At 47.5% G+C, this 15,910-nt stretch overlaps 1 protein-coding gene across 1 annotated transcript in view; it reads left to right on the top strand.

The window, feature by feature from the left end:
* LOC136960218 (voltage-dependent calcium channel subunit alpha-2/delta-1-like) overlaps nucleotides 1-15,910 on the top strand; it is a 67,162-nt gene that overhangs the window by 24,667 nt on the left and 26,585 nt on the right. Inside the window, exons 4-13 of the mRNA XM_067254616.1 lie at nucleotides 1,248-1,307; nucleotides 4,007-4,042; nucleotides 4,825-4,954; nucleotides 10,298-10,429; nucleotides 10,625-10,694; nucleotides 11,275-11,325; nucleotides 12,437-12,536; nucleotides 14,737-14,895; nucleotides 15,154-15,255; nucleotides 15,633-15,711. Of these exons, the coding sequence (XP_067110717.1) occupies nucleotides 1,248-1,307; nucleotides 4,007-4,042; nucleotides 4,825-4,954; nucleotides 10,298-10,429; nucleotides 10,625-10,694; nucleotides 11,275-11,325; nucleotides 12,437-12,536; nucleotides 14,737-14,895; nucleotides 15,154-15,255; nucleotides 15,633-15,711 (919 nt within the window). The remainder of the gene's footprint in view (nucleotides 1-1,247; nucleotides 1,308-4,006; nucleotides 4,043-4,824; nucleotides 4,955-10,297; nucleotides 10,430-10,624; nucleotides 10,695-11,274; nucleotides 11,326-12,436; nucleotides 12,537-14,736; nucleotides 14,896-15,153; nucleotides 15,256-15,632; nucleotides 15,712-15,910) is intronic.

Genomic DNA, 15,910 nt, shown 5'->3' with positions numbered 1-15,910 from the left:
CCATTTAATCACAAAAAAAAATTGTATTGGATAGCAAAGCACTGACGGTATCAAAGCTACCTTGTTTTCAATCAGCAAAATCGTTGTTGATAACTGAGGCAATGCATTTGGTCATTTTGTAGTCATGAAACGTCTATTAAAGATATCATCCTGCTCCTTGGCTAATATCGTGAACGTTCTCTTTCATTGGCAATTAAAAATGATTTAAAAAGAAACTTTGTTTTGGAAAGCTGTTAAGAGCCTGTGATTCATCACCAACCGAAATAGAAAAATAACTTGTTTTTGTCACATTCCAAATGTGTTTGGTAACGGCACATCTAATTTCACACCAGAATGGAGTCCGTAATTCATCTTCAACCCAAAACACTGTTTTCACACATTAATTCCGTCATTTTCATCAGATCTCATTTCTGTTTCACTCATGGAATTCCCAACTGTAGAAGCTAGTAAAATGAATTGGATTCCGCATTTCCCGAGGGAAATCAGCAGTTCGCTAGGTTTCTAGACCAGGTTGAGATTAAAAGCTAGTCCCCCCATTATAAATCCATTAACCGAGTCATTATGGCAGAACTGGGACAAGTGAAAGCGGCATCTAATTTTAACTCGGCAACAATATGCCTGTTTCACACCTGAAGGTGTTAAGTGAATATGAGCTCTATTTGACCTGAAGCTCTCCCTGTGTTGACATCCTGACTGGTGGATGTCACAGGGAGTTCATCTTCATTGCTGTTTCTCTTCTATGATTCTGGATGGATTCAGTTGCATTCAATTTTTGTCATAATTACATGGGGTTGATTTGTACATACATAGTTTTGACTGAAAAACGTGTGTTTTTGCGACACACAGTATGTGTCGCACTGGTGGCTTTAATGTATAGCCGTGAGCGCTCCTGACCTAACCTTAACCTTAACCCTGACCTGACCTAACCTTAACCCTAACCTTAACCTTCACCCTGACCTAACCCTAAACCTGACCTAACCTAAACCTGACCTAACCCTTAACCTGACCTAACCTAACCCTAAGCCTGACATGTCATGCAGTACATCAGATCTTCCGTGTTCTGTCTCCTGCAATTTGAGGACTGCAGTTAGGAAGATCTTCATTCCACTCTGTTATCTGTTTATGCATTATGACTTAGTAATACCCCTGTCTCTCTCGCTCTCTCTCTCTCTCGCTCTCTCTCTCTCTCTCTCTGTTATCTGTTTCTGCTCTGTGATTTAATAAGACTCCCTCTTCCTGTCTTTCAGAGTCTGGCGAATGCTGCAGAGCGCCTTCAGATGGAACACCAGTGGCAGGACAACTTGGTGGTGAGTGAGGGAGGGAGGGAGAGACTGAGGTAGGGGGGGAGAGAGAGAGTGTGAAGGAGAGAGGGAGGGAGGGACTGAGGGAGGGATAGAGAGAGTGGGAAAAGAAGGAGAGAGGGGGGGAAGATCACCATTGACCTCCCATACATTACCTGAATGCGAAAATGAGCTGTGATCTCCATCAGAGGCGAGGGAATTGACTAATAATCTAATAAGGTCGCCATGATTGGATGGCAATTTGTGTGTCAAATCTCAATAAATGGAAAAGGACATAATGACCACAGATGAGATTGAATGTGATTGTATTAGATCAGCCAGTTTAAAGTATAGTGGGGTTTGGTTTGGGATTCTGTCTGCAGTGAAACAGTCAGACATCCTTGTGGATTATAATGCAGTTTTCTTTTGCTGTTCGGATGCTGGACATTATCGTCCAAGAAGTGACCTTTTGTAATGATTACAAACGACTTCTTCTCAGTAAAGAAAAAAAATTCCAGACATTTGGCAGCCATCATGAGGATGACAAATGGCCCATTGTTTATTAAAAAAAATATTTTTCTTCTTTGCGTGCGGCGTGTGTGGGAGGGCTGTTTTTTTTATTGGCTATATAATTACCCAACTTCAGTTAGATTTGACCAGTTTTCTACGTTAAAAGTTTGCTTGCATTTCTCGCGGCTCCCCGCTTGGTCCGAGCTGTGTTGTGAGGGAGAGATTCTGCTCTACAGGGAGTCTAACACAGACCACACGTCCAGACAGGCTTGTCTGTGGATCTGTCTTGAGGTTACTGGCCAGCTGGCATCATTCACTCTGGTAGGAATTAATTTAAAATAAAAATGAACAAACACACACACGCACAAAAAGGATCACCGGGAAATAAACAATTTGTCTATTTTTTCTCTCTCCCCATTTTATTTACGAAGTTGAGACCCCTGAAAAAGCTTTTTTTACTGGGTCCTGTGAAGGTGTGCAAAGATGAGCAATGAGTTCCTGTGAAGAAAACAGGGGCGTTTCCCAGTTGCCTGGTCCCTTTCTGTGTGTGAGCTTTGCAGCTTTCCAAGGTTAGAATGTGTCGTGTTGCGTTCAGATAGTCCTGGCTCCGCGGGGATCCCTGCACGCGCTCAGTGGGGATCCTGCACGCGCTCAGTGGTGGCGTTTGAGAGCTCCGAGGCTCCTCACGGTGCGACTTCGCTTTTCCTCTCACCTCTGCCGACTCCATCAGCACCCTCCAGCCAACTTCTTGTTTTCAGCTTAGCCCTCTGTGAACCTGCTCATGTCCTTACTACACCCCAGGGTGTGTGTGTGTGTGTGTGCCTGCGTGTTTGTGAGAACTATATACACAACCAGGCAGTGGATTACATATCCCTCCACATGCTCCACATTGCTGTAAGACAGCCAGCTAACACCTTCCCCCATATCGTGTGTCTTCCTTTGATGGTGTGTGTGTCTGTCAGACACCCCTCCTCCCCGGCCCTCATATCTTCTAACTCTATTCTGTCACCTTAAATATCTAGGACACATCCGTAGGCTGCAGTCCCGGCTGGCTTAAAGCGTTCTAACTGCAGCTGTTCAACAAAAGGCTTCTGCACAGTAAAGCCACCAAACAGAGGCATTTTCCCCATGTAAACACTGGTAAATGACAGCACACCGCAAACCTGAAATGGATCAAAACACACAAATCACTTTCCCAACAGTGTTTTTTTATTTTACATCACCCGCTTTTACAGGGTGTGAGATGAGCTGACACACGCACACACACAACCACACACACACACAACCACACACACACACAACCACACACACACACACAACCACACACACACACACACAACCACACACACACACAACCACACACACATACACACACACACACAACCACACACACACACACACACAACCACACACACACACACACACAGATATGTGCCCGTGGGGGTGTGACACTGATGTTAGTGTGGTTGGACACATTTCTCTTGTCACATAAGGTACACATCCTCATTTTGGATGTCACAAACCTCTGCCAAATACAGTAGATAGGGAACGTGTGTGTGCCATGGCTATCGGTGCTTCTTTGCTACGCATCACTAACACAGTGAGATAATCGCTAATGACCCAGCGCTAACCCCTGGTGCTGTAACAGGCATCAGCCGGATCGGGTGGTCCTTGTGGGGCATCAATGAAGCCCCATGTTGCAGCACCACAGGTGGCAGACAGGCGGTGTTAACTAGTGGGCCGTCTCCATGCCTCTGGGCAGCCATATGTCCGTGGCTAGCCTAGCTTTTTAGCTTGTTAGCGTGTAGCTTGTTAGCGTGTAGCTTGTTAGCGTGTAGCTTGCTAATGCTATGACAGGGAGCTCAGAGAACGACAGCGCTAGAACCGTGGAAGGAATGGATTACTAGAACAACACGACTTAAGTAAATCATTAGACTTTTCATATTGTCCAATATATGTAAAGCAGTAGTCTAGAAGCCTATTAACGTAATTTTCGTGTAAGGCTGGAAAAAATTCGATCTACTCTAAAGTGTGAAACTGTTTGAATCTGCAGGGATTCAATGTTGGTCCAATGGTGTGCTAATATCGTGGCTTGTGTTAGTACAATAAATAACAAATTCCTCGGCCATGAAATAGTCGCAATGTACCACACATGCAACATTTATGTATCCTTTGTTTCACTCTCTTTCTCACTCTTTCTCCTTTTTTTCTTACAGGAGGAAGATTTATATTACTACAACGCCAAAGATGACGTGAGTATATTTCTAATATATGACCCTTTCCATACTGAATGTGTTGGAGGACGTGAGATTCCAGAAACACTGTACTCGTTGTAACCATAGTAATTAAGCCGCTAGTAAAAGTGACTGATGACATCAGAGGACTCTCTGTAGAGTCCTATAAAAACATGCACCACAACCATGACCCACAGAAACACTGTCTACACCCAGTTACCACAGTTGAGTACAGTATGGCAAACTAGCGCATGCTTGCGTGTGTGTGTGGGCTCTCCAGTATAGAGGTGATGTCCCCCCCCCCCTCAGACACACACACACACACACATACAAATCCTTGAGACGTTGTTGACATCCAGAAGCTTCCGTGGTTGTCTGTGTGATTTGGTAGTGAGGCGTCAGTGCTCTGCTCGGCTTCTACACGGTCCTGGGGGCGTCCCGCACACACACACACACACACCCCTCCTCAACGCCATTGCCACGGTGACCCTGACACATCCAGACACCTGGACCAGCTGTGACACACACACCTGAACACACTCAATACACTTCATTATTCTGAACAGCGCTCGACTGAGGCAGCCAAACACACACACACGCCCCCATCTCAAGACGCAAGTTGACTAAGCATGCACACACAGACATGCACTTACTGTAAGTACGTACACTTGTTCAGTAATGGTTGAAGGGGCCCATGTCGCATGCCAGACGAGCAGCTGGTAATGCAGCCTTTGTTCCTGCCTCCAGCGGACTCTCTCAGGACTGTTTGACTGTGTCTGGTTTTCTTCTTCTTCCGTCAGTTCTACGCTAATGAGACGGAGACTCGTAAGAACCGGGTCTACCCCGTCTTCAAGGAGGACCCAGCGTTTAAACGACCCGTGGACTACAACCACACTGCTGTTCACATCCCCACTGACATATACAAGGGCTGTGAGTATTGTGTGTCTTTCTGCTACATGCACACACACACAAGCATGCTCATACACGCACACACACACATACACACACACAAGCAGACAAACATGCACAAGGTTCCCACGCTAAACACAACCATGCTGTATTTATAAACAGCGTTTACAGTTCTCATGCGTGTACAGTTGTTCAGTCTGTCTGTCTGTCTGTGAGACAGCTGAAGGCCGGACAGTCTTTTACTCTATATTTAGCTGGTCCAACCAGCCAATAGGGCGTCCCGGTCACTCTGACGGGTCAGCTCCCCCTCCTCTCTGCTCAGGCTCTGGAGGCTAGATTTCCTAAACTTCCTGTAGATTTACGGTAGACATACTGTAGACTTTACCGTCATCTTGTCTGCAGCAGGTAAATTAGCGCCTGGTGTTGATTTTAGTAACTGGTGCAAGACGCACAAGAATAAAACTGATTTCACTGAACAGTCACCAGAAACCAGAACCCCAAATAGAAAGGTACCGTTGGAGGGGGGTTCTTTTGGCCCAGCGATCCAAGGCTGATCACAGACCAGTCTGTTGGAGAAGTTTTTATTTAGATGTGGTGTGACTTAAAACACCTTGTGATCCACAAGCAGATCCAGCAGGAAACCTTGTTGTGGGAAGGTGATGAGGAGGGTGTGTGTTGCGTGATTCATGACTGTACTGACTTGGAAGATTGGGATGACCTATTTTGGGTATGTGTCAGTGAAAGTGTGTGAGAGGGATGTTTGACTGTGTAAGCAGCGTTGTGTTTCTGTATACGGTGTGTGTGTGTGTGTGTTTCTCCTCCACCAGAGTGTTGATAATAGGAGGCCGTCGCTCAGTAAGGTCTGCCTGTGTTGAATAGGGAGTGTTTGGCTGGCTGACTCTCAGGACTTGGCTCCACCCCAGGGCTAAGGGCCCCTTATGGAACAGTGCACACACACACTTGAACACACTTTCTCTCTCTCTCTACCTCTCCTCTCTCTCTCTTTAACACACAGGAACACACACATAGACGACCACACACATTCATACAGGCACCGCATGCGCCCACACAGACACAAACTTTGTATGCAGACCCATGCTTCAGCGCACACACACACGCACACACACACACACCATGTGCAAAAGAAAACTGGAAATGAGGGGAAATAGATGAGTGTTCTTAATGAGGATTCAGTACAATAAGAACATGGAATGAACCTGTAAGATCGGTAGATGATTGTGGATCCATGTGAGTACAGTTCTCCAGGTTCCATCTCCAGTGGAATGAATGTGACAGGAATGGGAGTAGGCAAGGCCGACGGGGTCAATGTGGATAATAATATGATTTCTTTCTCGTCCTCCATCTCCCTTCTGTGTTGTTCATTCTTTCCCCCTATCTCTCTCTTTCCCCCTCTCTCTCTTCCTCCTACCAACCCCCCTCTGTTTCCCTTTCTCTCTCTCTTTCTCTCTCGCTCACTTTCTCTCTCGCTCTCTTTCGCTTGGAGTGGCTAAGAGGGGGTTGAAGTGACCCTGCAGTCATCCTGTCTGTCCCTTTCTCTCTGCGTCCGTTTGTTTATGGCGGAGAGCGTCTGCGTTACTCATGCCTTTCTCCCTCCTTCTCCCTCTCTCTCCCTCCTGTCTCCCTCCTTCTCTCTCTCTCTCTCTCTCCCTCCTTCTCTCTCTCGCTCTCCCTCTTTCTCTCTCTCCCTCCTGTCTTCCTCCTTTTCTCTCTCTCTCCCTCCTGTCTCCCTCCTTCTCCCTCTCTCTCCCTCCTGTCTCCCTCCTTCTCTCTCTCTCTCTCTCTCTCTCTCTCTCTCTCTCTCTCTCTCTCTCTCTCTCTCTCTCTCCCTCCTGTCTCCCTCCTTCTCCCTCTCTCTCCCTCCCTCCTGTCTCCCTCTCTTCCTACCTCTCTCTCTTTCTCATCCTCTCCTTCTCTCTGAGGACGGGCTGCCACATTGATGCCAGTCTGACCGGCCAGAACTGTCAGCGTTGCCATGGTGATGTGTGTGTGTGTGTGTGTAGAAGCAATAGTAACTTGATTACAGGACATTGTCTAGACCTGTATCGTCCTTGTAGATTCTCTGTCTTTATCTTGGAGTCTGCGGTGAGGTATTCCACCCACCTTCCATCCCTCCTCCTCTCTCTCTGTCATTCCACTTCCACCTGACCCTCACATGTCCAATGGTCCTACGTCTTTTCCTCTGTTTCAATCCCCTCCCTCCCCCCTCTCCCTCCCTCCCTCCCTCCCCCCTCCCCCCTCTCCCTCCCCCCTCTCTCCCCTCTCCCTCCCTCCCTCCCTCCCTCCCCCCTCTCCCCCCTCTCCCTCCCTCCCTCCCCCCTTTCCCTCCCTCCCTCCCTTCCCCCTCTCCCTCCTTCCCCCCTCTCCCTCCTCTCCCTCCCTCCCTCCCTCCCCCCTCTCCCTCCCTCCCTCCCCCCTCTCCCTCCCTCCCTTCCCCCTCTCCCTCCTTCCCCCCCCTCTCCCTCCTCTCCCTCCCTCCCTCCCTCCCCCCTCTCCCTCCCTCCCTCCCCCCTCTCCCTCCCTCCCTCCCTCCCCCCTCTCCCTCCCTCCCTCCCCCCTCTCCCTCCCTCCCTCCCTTCCCCCTCTCCCTCCTTCCCCCCCCTCTCCCTCCCTTCCCCCTCTCCCTCCTTCCCCCCCCTCTCCCTCCTCTCCCTCCATCCATCCCTCCCTCCCCCCTCTCCCTCCCTCCTCTCCCTCCCTCTCTGCTCTCTTCTTAAGTGTATTAATAGCAAGTTGCAGACACACTGTGTCACTCCCACACAGCAGACCTACTGATTGCATCCTCTCTTGTGTGGATGGGGGACAGGGAATCATTATGGGGTGTGTGTTAATAATGCCTGCATGTCTATGAGACGTGTTAATAATGCCTGCATGTCTATGAGACATGGATGTGACACAGCCTTCGTGTCTTTGTGCTTGTGGAACCATGTAGTGTGTGCGCACGTGTGTGCTAGTATTCCATATTTGTATAGATCTGTGTGTGTTCTCACTCATTAAGGGGACGGGTGTGTGTGTGTGTGTGGGGGGGGGGGGGGATAGGAGCCACGTGCTGTGTGTGTGTGTGTGGGTGTGTGTGTGTGAACTCTGGGGATCTGTGAGTCGTCGGATGCCGGTTTGCATCAACGCTGTGTGTCACCTGTCAACTCCAGTCACACACACGCTCGGACAAGAGACAGTGACAGCGTGTGTGTGTGTGTGTGTGTGTGCGTGCGTGTGTGTGATACAGTTCCAGTCCCTGGGGCAAAGCTCATAGCGTACAAATAGATTTGTTTCTCACCCTCTCTGCTCAATTGACGTCCCTTATTTAGGGGGTTTGGCTGCAAATAACAAATAACTCTTGTCACTATCTTATTCCCTCCATGCAATCCTCTACCTCCTCTCTCTCTCTCTCTCTCTCTCTCTGGTGGATACAGGTGGATATGTTTGGGCTTCTCATATAAAAACACACTCAAACAGCAAAACACACATGTTCCCAAATACAGCATTCTGTTTGGAGTCACTTCCTCCACTCTCCCACATCTCAGACTCTACATCCGTGTCACTCATAGCTGCTTCCTCTCCTCACCCCCCCTCCCCTCCCCTCCCCTCTCCTCACCCCCCCTCCCCTCTCCTCACCCCCCTCCCCTCTCCTCACCCCCCCTCCCCTCCCTTACCCTTTACTCACCCCCCCTCCCCTCTCTTACCGTCTCCCCACCCCCCCTCCCCTCTACTCACCCCCCCTCCCCTCTCCTCACCCCCCCTCCCCTCCCTTACCCTCTCCTCACCCCCCCTCCCCTCCCTTACCCTCTCCTCACCCCCCCCCCCTCCCCTCTCCTCACCCCCTTACCCTCTCCTCACCCCCCCTCCCCTCTCCTCACCCCCCTCCCCTCTCCTCACCCCCTTACCCTCTCCTCACCCCCCCTCCCCTCTCCTCACCCCCCTCCCGTCTTCTCACCCCCTTCCCCTCCCTTACCCTCTCCTCACCCCCCCTCCCCTCTCCTCACCCCCCTCCCCTCTCCTTACCCCCCTCCCGTCTTCTCACCCCCCCTCCCCTCAGTACGCAGCATTAGTGCTCATCCAGCAGTAGAGACGGGGGACAGGATGACTCCCTGATGGGATGATTTCAGGTTTTCACGGCTGCGTCCTGATAGGTCATAATCACAGTCACTACGTCCTGATAGGCTGTAATCACAGTCGTTTAAACTGGGCCTGTTGACAGCTGCTTGATGATGGTTGTGTTGTGTTTGTTCTCTGAGAGCCTGGTTGATTGAGGCACGGTGGCCATTAGTGATTTAACTGCATTCTTCCACGTAAAACCACGACACACACACACTGCTCAAAACTGCCCCTCAGGGTTGTCATGGCGCCTGACGAATAGGCCAGACCAAGGGTTCATGTTACCACGGTAATCCGTCCCGCTCCTCTATCTCCATGGTCTCCGACCTCGGGCCATTGCCGTGGTGACAGATGTGTTTACAGGAAGCTGTGATTTGTTCCAGCGTTTGGCTTTCATTAGGAGGTTCTGACCCCCTCCTCTGATACAGCCCTTAACACTGATCAATGGAGTCTGGCTCACACTTTAGGCTGTGTGTGCGTGTGTGCGTGTGTGTGTGTGTGTCACCTTCTTGTGGTGTTGCTGTGAAGTGATGTTGGTATGTGTGTTTGTGTGCCGGTGTATCGTATTGATCTGTCGCTCTGTAAAATATTCGTGAACCAGACATCCTTGGGTGTGTCCATCATGTGGTACACACACATACACGTACATACAAACACACTGCCATACACTTACACACACACATGTTTATGTGTGTGTGTAAGTATACAACACACTTTGTTGTATGAGTCATGTGTAGCTCCTCCACGGTGTGCGACGGCAAACATCCATTTTCTACCTAATTAGATTCTCTGTCCATTAAGATTGCATCTCTGCTACAATAAACCGTTTTTTTTTCTTTTTCTTTAGTTCTCCAACTCCTTTCTATGACTCTTTCTCTTTTTGTGTCATTTCCGAGCTTGTTCTCTCCTGGTGATCTTTAGCTTATCTCTAATAAATAGGATCTTGTTGAGTATGTGTACTTTTATCATAACGTTTTATATCCTGACCTACGTTTTTTACTTAAACTATTATATATGACCATTCATCGTTTATGTCACGGAATTACATTTACGTTTCTCAGTCCTTTCTTGATAGAAGAAAAGCTCCGGACATTTGTGTTTTGTAAAAAAAAAAGAATAATATAGTATTTGCTCAAACACTAAAACACTCCCTCTCTTTTGGCATGTATGATGTGTGTGTGTGTGCGTGTGTGTGTGTGTGCGCGTGTGTGTGTGTGTGTGCGTGCGTGTGTGCGCGTGCGTGTCACACAGCCACCATCGTGGTGAATGAGCTGAACTGGACGGCCGGCCTGGAGGAGGTGTTTAAGAAGAACAAGGAGGAGGACCCCTCCCTGCTCTGGCAGGTGTTCGGTTCTGCCACCGGATTGGCCCGCTACTTCCCAGGTACGCCGCAGAACAGCCAATGAGGTCGTAGACTCTGACCTTCCCAGAGATCAGTGGTGGAGATGCAACACGCTGGAAGCTACCTTGACCTTGACCTTGGCACAGGAAACAGGAACCCCAATCCACACGCCACATCCAAACAGCATCCAAACTGTTTCGCTCTTGCAACTGACCTTGCGTTTTTATTTTTCCCAGCATCCCCCTGGATGGACTTGCGGAAAACGCCCAATAAGATCGACCTCTACGACGTCCGGCGGCGACCGTGGTGAGTCCAGACGATTATTATGGGATGTTCCCTCGTTAGTCTGAGTTCCCCCCCTTCCCTCCGTCTCTCTCGGTGTCTCGGACTGTCCCGTCTGTCCTGTTGGAGCAGGAAGGGTGCTCTGCATAGCAAACAGCCTCACTTAAAGGTTATTGTCTTCATCTGTCATTGCATTACATTTACATTTAGTCATTTAGCAGACACACTTATCCAGAGCGACTTACAGTAAGTACAGGGACATTCCCCCGAGGCACGTAGGGTGAAGTGCCTTGCCCAAGAATACAACGTCATTTGCCACGGCCGGGATTACTAGCCCGATTCCCTAACCGCTCAGCCACCTGACTCCCTGACTCATTGACCTTTGTAATCTTCCATTCAGCATTTCAGATCTACTTGTGTGTTTGGTTTGCTTGGGAAAGTATTGAAGGGTGTGTGTGTGGCCATACTTGCGTGTGTGTGTGTGTGAGCGTGTGTGTGTGTGTGTGAGCGTGTGTGTGTGTGCGTGTGTGTGTGTGTGTGAGCGTGTGTGTGCTGGCTCCAGCATTATTCCTCTGAGTGTTCCTGCTGCTGTGTGGTGTCCCAGGTACATCCAGGGGGCAGCGTCGCCTAAGAACATGCTGATACTGGTGGACGCGTAAGTGCCGACTTATGATTCATCTTTAAAGTCAGAATTCATTTAATTTCTCAAACTCAAACAGTGACTACACACACACAAACACATATCTGTCCTGCTGATTCGGACGGACAAACGTAAAGACAGAATTGTGACGCACGCAAACTTTTTATTTCATATGTACTTGACCTGTATGAGTACTGATGGTTTCTAGACCCTTTCAAGAACAACCTATATGTCAAATGTATATTACCATGCATTGTTACATGATGGTATTACATGGCAATAGGAATTTTGCTCAGAAACGTATGTTTTGCAGGTGCTTTCATTACACAAACCACTTTTTGTTATCCTAACTAATACACTGTCATTGACTGGCATGGCGGCATCTGAACAAAAACCTACTGAAGTGTCTACGTACTCCAGAGCTGTCAAATGATACACCAGGGGAATAGCCCGTTATTTTGCTGGTGTTGTCTCTGTATTATAGTGATTTGTCTAAATTAGCGATGAGTCTCTGACATGGCACGACAAGATTAATAACCATCTGTAATTGTTTTGCTGGCATCGTGCTAACACTGAATGACTAAATGAGAGAGGAATGTAAGCCATTCTTCCCTTTTAGCTCTTCCCACCGCACCAATAATTACAGAGTTGGATTGACAGGATATTAAACATCAAAGCTGACTTTGTGCCGCCTAATTGGAGGGAAAATAAAAGGAACTGTTCTCTTCTATAGTTTCATTATCCCCTTTCTCCTCTTTCCATGAAACCAATTTAGCGAGATATTAATAGATAATCGACTACTAGCATATTGAACTTTAGGAGCTGAACTTGATATAGGATGTCATTAAGGAAGATATTCTCACTTCCACTGACGATGTGAAATGGGACTCAGATTGAGTGTCTTTTCTTTTTGAATTTCATGTGATCATGTCAATACTCGAGATAGATTAGATTAGTCATGGTTATAAATGTTGAAGTGCTCCTAAGGTTGGCCTGTTAGCTTTGCTTCATGTGGCTGTTTTTTTGTTCTATGTGGCCTAATGTATCAGCATTTATCAGCACAGCAGTCAGAAGACGTGAGTTTCTTCTGTCCCATGTTTCATCACAACTGTTTCTCCGTTCTCAGGAGTGGTAGTGTCTCAGGGCTCACCCTTAAACTCATCCGGACCTCGGTCAACGAGATGTTGGAGACCCTGTCTGACGACGACTATGTCAATGTTGTTTACGTGAGTATCTAAGCATCTAACGCTGTTTTGGTGGAGAGCGATTGGCTTGTGTTTGCTCACTCTGTGTTGTATGTGTGTAAATGCAATGACAACCTTGCATGTAGCGAGTGTGATAGTCGATAACAGCAGAAGGGGCGGGGCTCCAATTACCGTAGTCTCGGGGACGATGAAAAATATGTTAGGGACAGTTCAACACAGACTTTGGGACAACCAAAACCTTTTCTTAAAATCATTTTTTTCAACCTTTCAAAACTTTTTTCCCCACACAGTGAGGAGGGAGGGGAGAACAGAGAACCCTAAAACAGTAGAATAAAGCAGAGTACAGTAGAGTACAGCAGAATAAAGTAGAGTACAGCACAATAAAGCAGAGTACAGTAAAGTTTAGTTTAGTACAGTCTTCTTCAAGTACTCATCAATGATGCAAACCTATTTGTGAACATTTATTTTCAACCTTCCAAAACTTTTGGGGCATGGGAAGGTTAGATATCTGGCAAAGGACATTAAAATACTGATCTTATTCCCATCCCACACACGAAAAGCTGGAATTTAATAGAAAATGCCAAACATAGACATTATGCTGGCAACTCAATTTCCCCAGAGTTATGGAACGTCTTCCTGTCTCTCAGCCTCTCCTGTGACTCCTGATTGGTCCCTGTGCTTTGATATATAGAGGCTTTCCATCACCCCCTCCAAGCCCAGCTCTCAATGTCCTCCCAATTCATTACGGCAAAAAAAAAAAAAAAAGAGTTTATGTTGATTGTTTTGCTCTCTCAGCCTCTCTCCTCACTCTCTCTCTCTCTCCTCACTCTCTCTGTCAGACTCCCTCTCTCTCTCTATCTCTCTCTCTCTCTCTCTCTCTCTCTCTCTGTCTGTCTGTCTCAGACTCACTCTCTCGGACTCACTCTCTCAGACTCCCTCTCTCAGATACTCTCTCTCTGTCTCAGACTCACTCTCTCCTCACCCTCTCTCTCAGACTCCCTCTCTCTCTCCTCACTTTCTTTCTCTCTCACTCTCTCTCTCTCACACACACTGTCTCGCTATGTCTCTCGCTCTGTCTCTCACTCTGTCTATATCCCTCTGTTTTTTCTCCTCCTAAAGTCCTAACCAGTGGACAAGGACTTGATGCTAATTAATTCAGGGTGGGGTGTTATAAATACACTGATGGCTCTGAGCCAGTGTTTGCAGTAGCCCTCTCTAAATACTTTTGTACGAATGATGTCGGCTTAATAATACGATTATTTTAGCGTGTGTGTTAAATATGTCCTCGTCTTGTTATTTTGCAGTTGCTCATCTGCCTAACTATTTGAAAGCAATGAACTTGAGTGTGTGAATAAGAAAACAGGGATTCTTGTCTACCTGCAAGTGGAGAAGGCTCCTTACTGCCTCACTGAGCCCATGTACAGATGGTGATGCTGATATCACAAACCCCCAGAGTCACACACCCCCCTCCTGACACACACACACTCACACACCAGATGTTCCGAATGTGACAGTGACTCATTCAGCAGTCCAATTACCCAGAAAGCTCTGCTCATCAAACAAGCCGAAATTGTCTAGAAACGAACTCTCGTGTTTTTGTCTGCTGTTTATTTGCCTGTATGCCTGTCTGTCTGCTTGTCTGTCTGTCTGTCTGCTTGTCTGCTTGTCTGTCTGCCTGTCTATCTGTCTGCCTGTATGCCTGTCTGTCTGTCTGTCTGCCTGTCTGCTTGTCTGTCTGTCTGTCTGCCTGTCTGCCTGTGAATAGTTTAATTGTTGTGTAGTAAAAAAGAGTACACACACGCCCACACACAAGTACACATGTGTACACAAACATATAGTTGCTATAATTCGTGTATTGGCTCCACACACACACACACACACACACACACACACATACTTCCAGATGTATGCAAACAGACTACAGTACTCACTAGGCTGTGTGTGTGTGTGCGTGTGTGTGTGTGTATAACTACTGCTAGGTATCTGTACAGCAGTGTTCTCCACATGTTGGAGGCGTGTAGACTAAGCAGATGTCAGGTATTAATGAGGCATGTCCCAGTCCTCTGTGAGTGAGTGAGTGAGTGTGTCTGCTTGCAGAAATCTATCAGTGTCTCTCTGAATACAAACCTGGGTATTTCAAAGCGTTCACATGAGGTTGTTCACTTCTGCATCATGTTCATCCTTCTCTCTCTGTCTGTGTCTTTGTCTCTTGTGGCTCCAGTTCAACAGCATAGCGGTCCAGGCTGCGTGTTTTGACAATCTGGTTCAGGCCAACATGAGGAACAAGAAGATTCTGAAAGAGGCCGTGCAGAACATCTCAGCCAAGGGCATCACCAACTACAAGGACGGCTTCGAGCTGGCCTTCGCTCAGCTCTCCTCGGTGTGTGTGTATGTTTGTGTGTTTATGTTGGTGATCAGGTATTGCCCTCTACTGGTGATCCTAGACACTACAACTTCCATCCAACTAAGTGTAACTGAACTTTAGAATTTCAGCCTTTTCCCGCTCATTCATACGAACAAAAAATGCTTCCTGGTGTAACGTTGTGGCTGGGGGATTTTTAGGAGGCTTCTTCAAACGCTTTCTTCAGATGTGTATCATCCCAAGCTCATACTGCTCTTGTTGTGACGTTCCTCACAGATGAACACAACCAAGCACTGCAACAAGATCATCATGCTTTTCACGGACGGAGGTGAGGAGCGGGCGCAGGAGATCTTCCAGAAATACAACCCTGACAAGAAGGTGGGCACAGAAACACAAACGCGTTCTTGTAAATCGAGGTGGTGTCTTTTCATTTTCCTAATTTATAAAAAGTATTAGTACAACAAGTGAGTCAAGGGAGTCAGGTGGCTGAGTGGTTAGGGAAGCGGGCTAGTAATCAGAAGGTTGCCAGTTCGATTCCCGACCGTGTCAAATGACGTTGTGTCCTTGGGCAAGGCACTTCACCCTACTTGCCTCGGGGGAATGTCCCTGTACTTACTGTAAGTCGCTCTGGATAAGAGCGTCTGCTAAATGACTAAATGTAAATGTAACAACATCGAACTGGAAAATATATGCAGTTGTCATGCAGTTTGTGTGTGTTTAGTAGATTTTTTTTGTTCTGTTGCTGTGACTTCTAGGTGAGGATATTCACGTTTTCAGTGGGCCAACATAATTATGACAAAGTACCGATCCAGTGGATGGCTTGCAATAACAAAGGTAGGAAACCTCTCATGGACTGATCCAAAGACTATCTCCATCATGTCTGCAAACGAAATCTTCCCTAACATAGTTAAGATGGTTAAGATAGGATGAAAGGGATAGTCTTTGCTCGATGCTTGGGCTACCTTCAAGGTTTGTCTAATAACAGGGTCTGTTTACTTCTGTTTACTGTGAGAAGCTACAGATGCATTTTTAT

This window comes from Osmerus mordax, chromosome 17 (assembly GCF_038355195.1).
Source record: "Osmerus mordax isolate fOsmMor3 chromosome 17, fOsmMor3.pri, whole genome shotgun sequence".
Taxonomy (NCBI): Eukaryota; Metazoa; Chordata; class Actinopteri; order Osmeriformes; family Osmeridae; genus Osmerus; species Osmerus mordax.
This window is presented reverse-complemented; position numbering and strand designations above follow the sequence as displayed.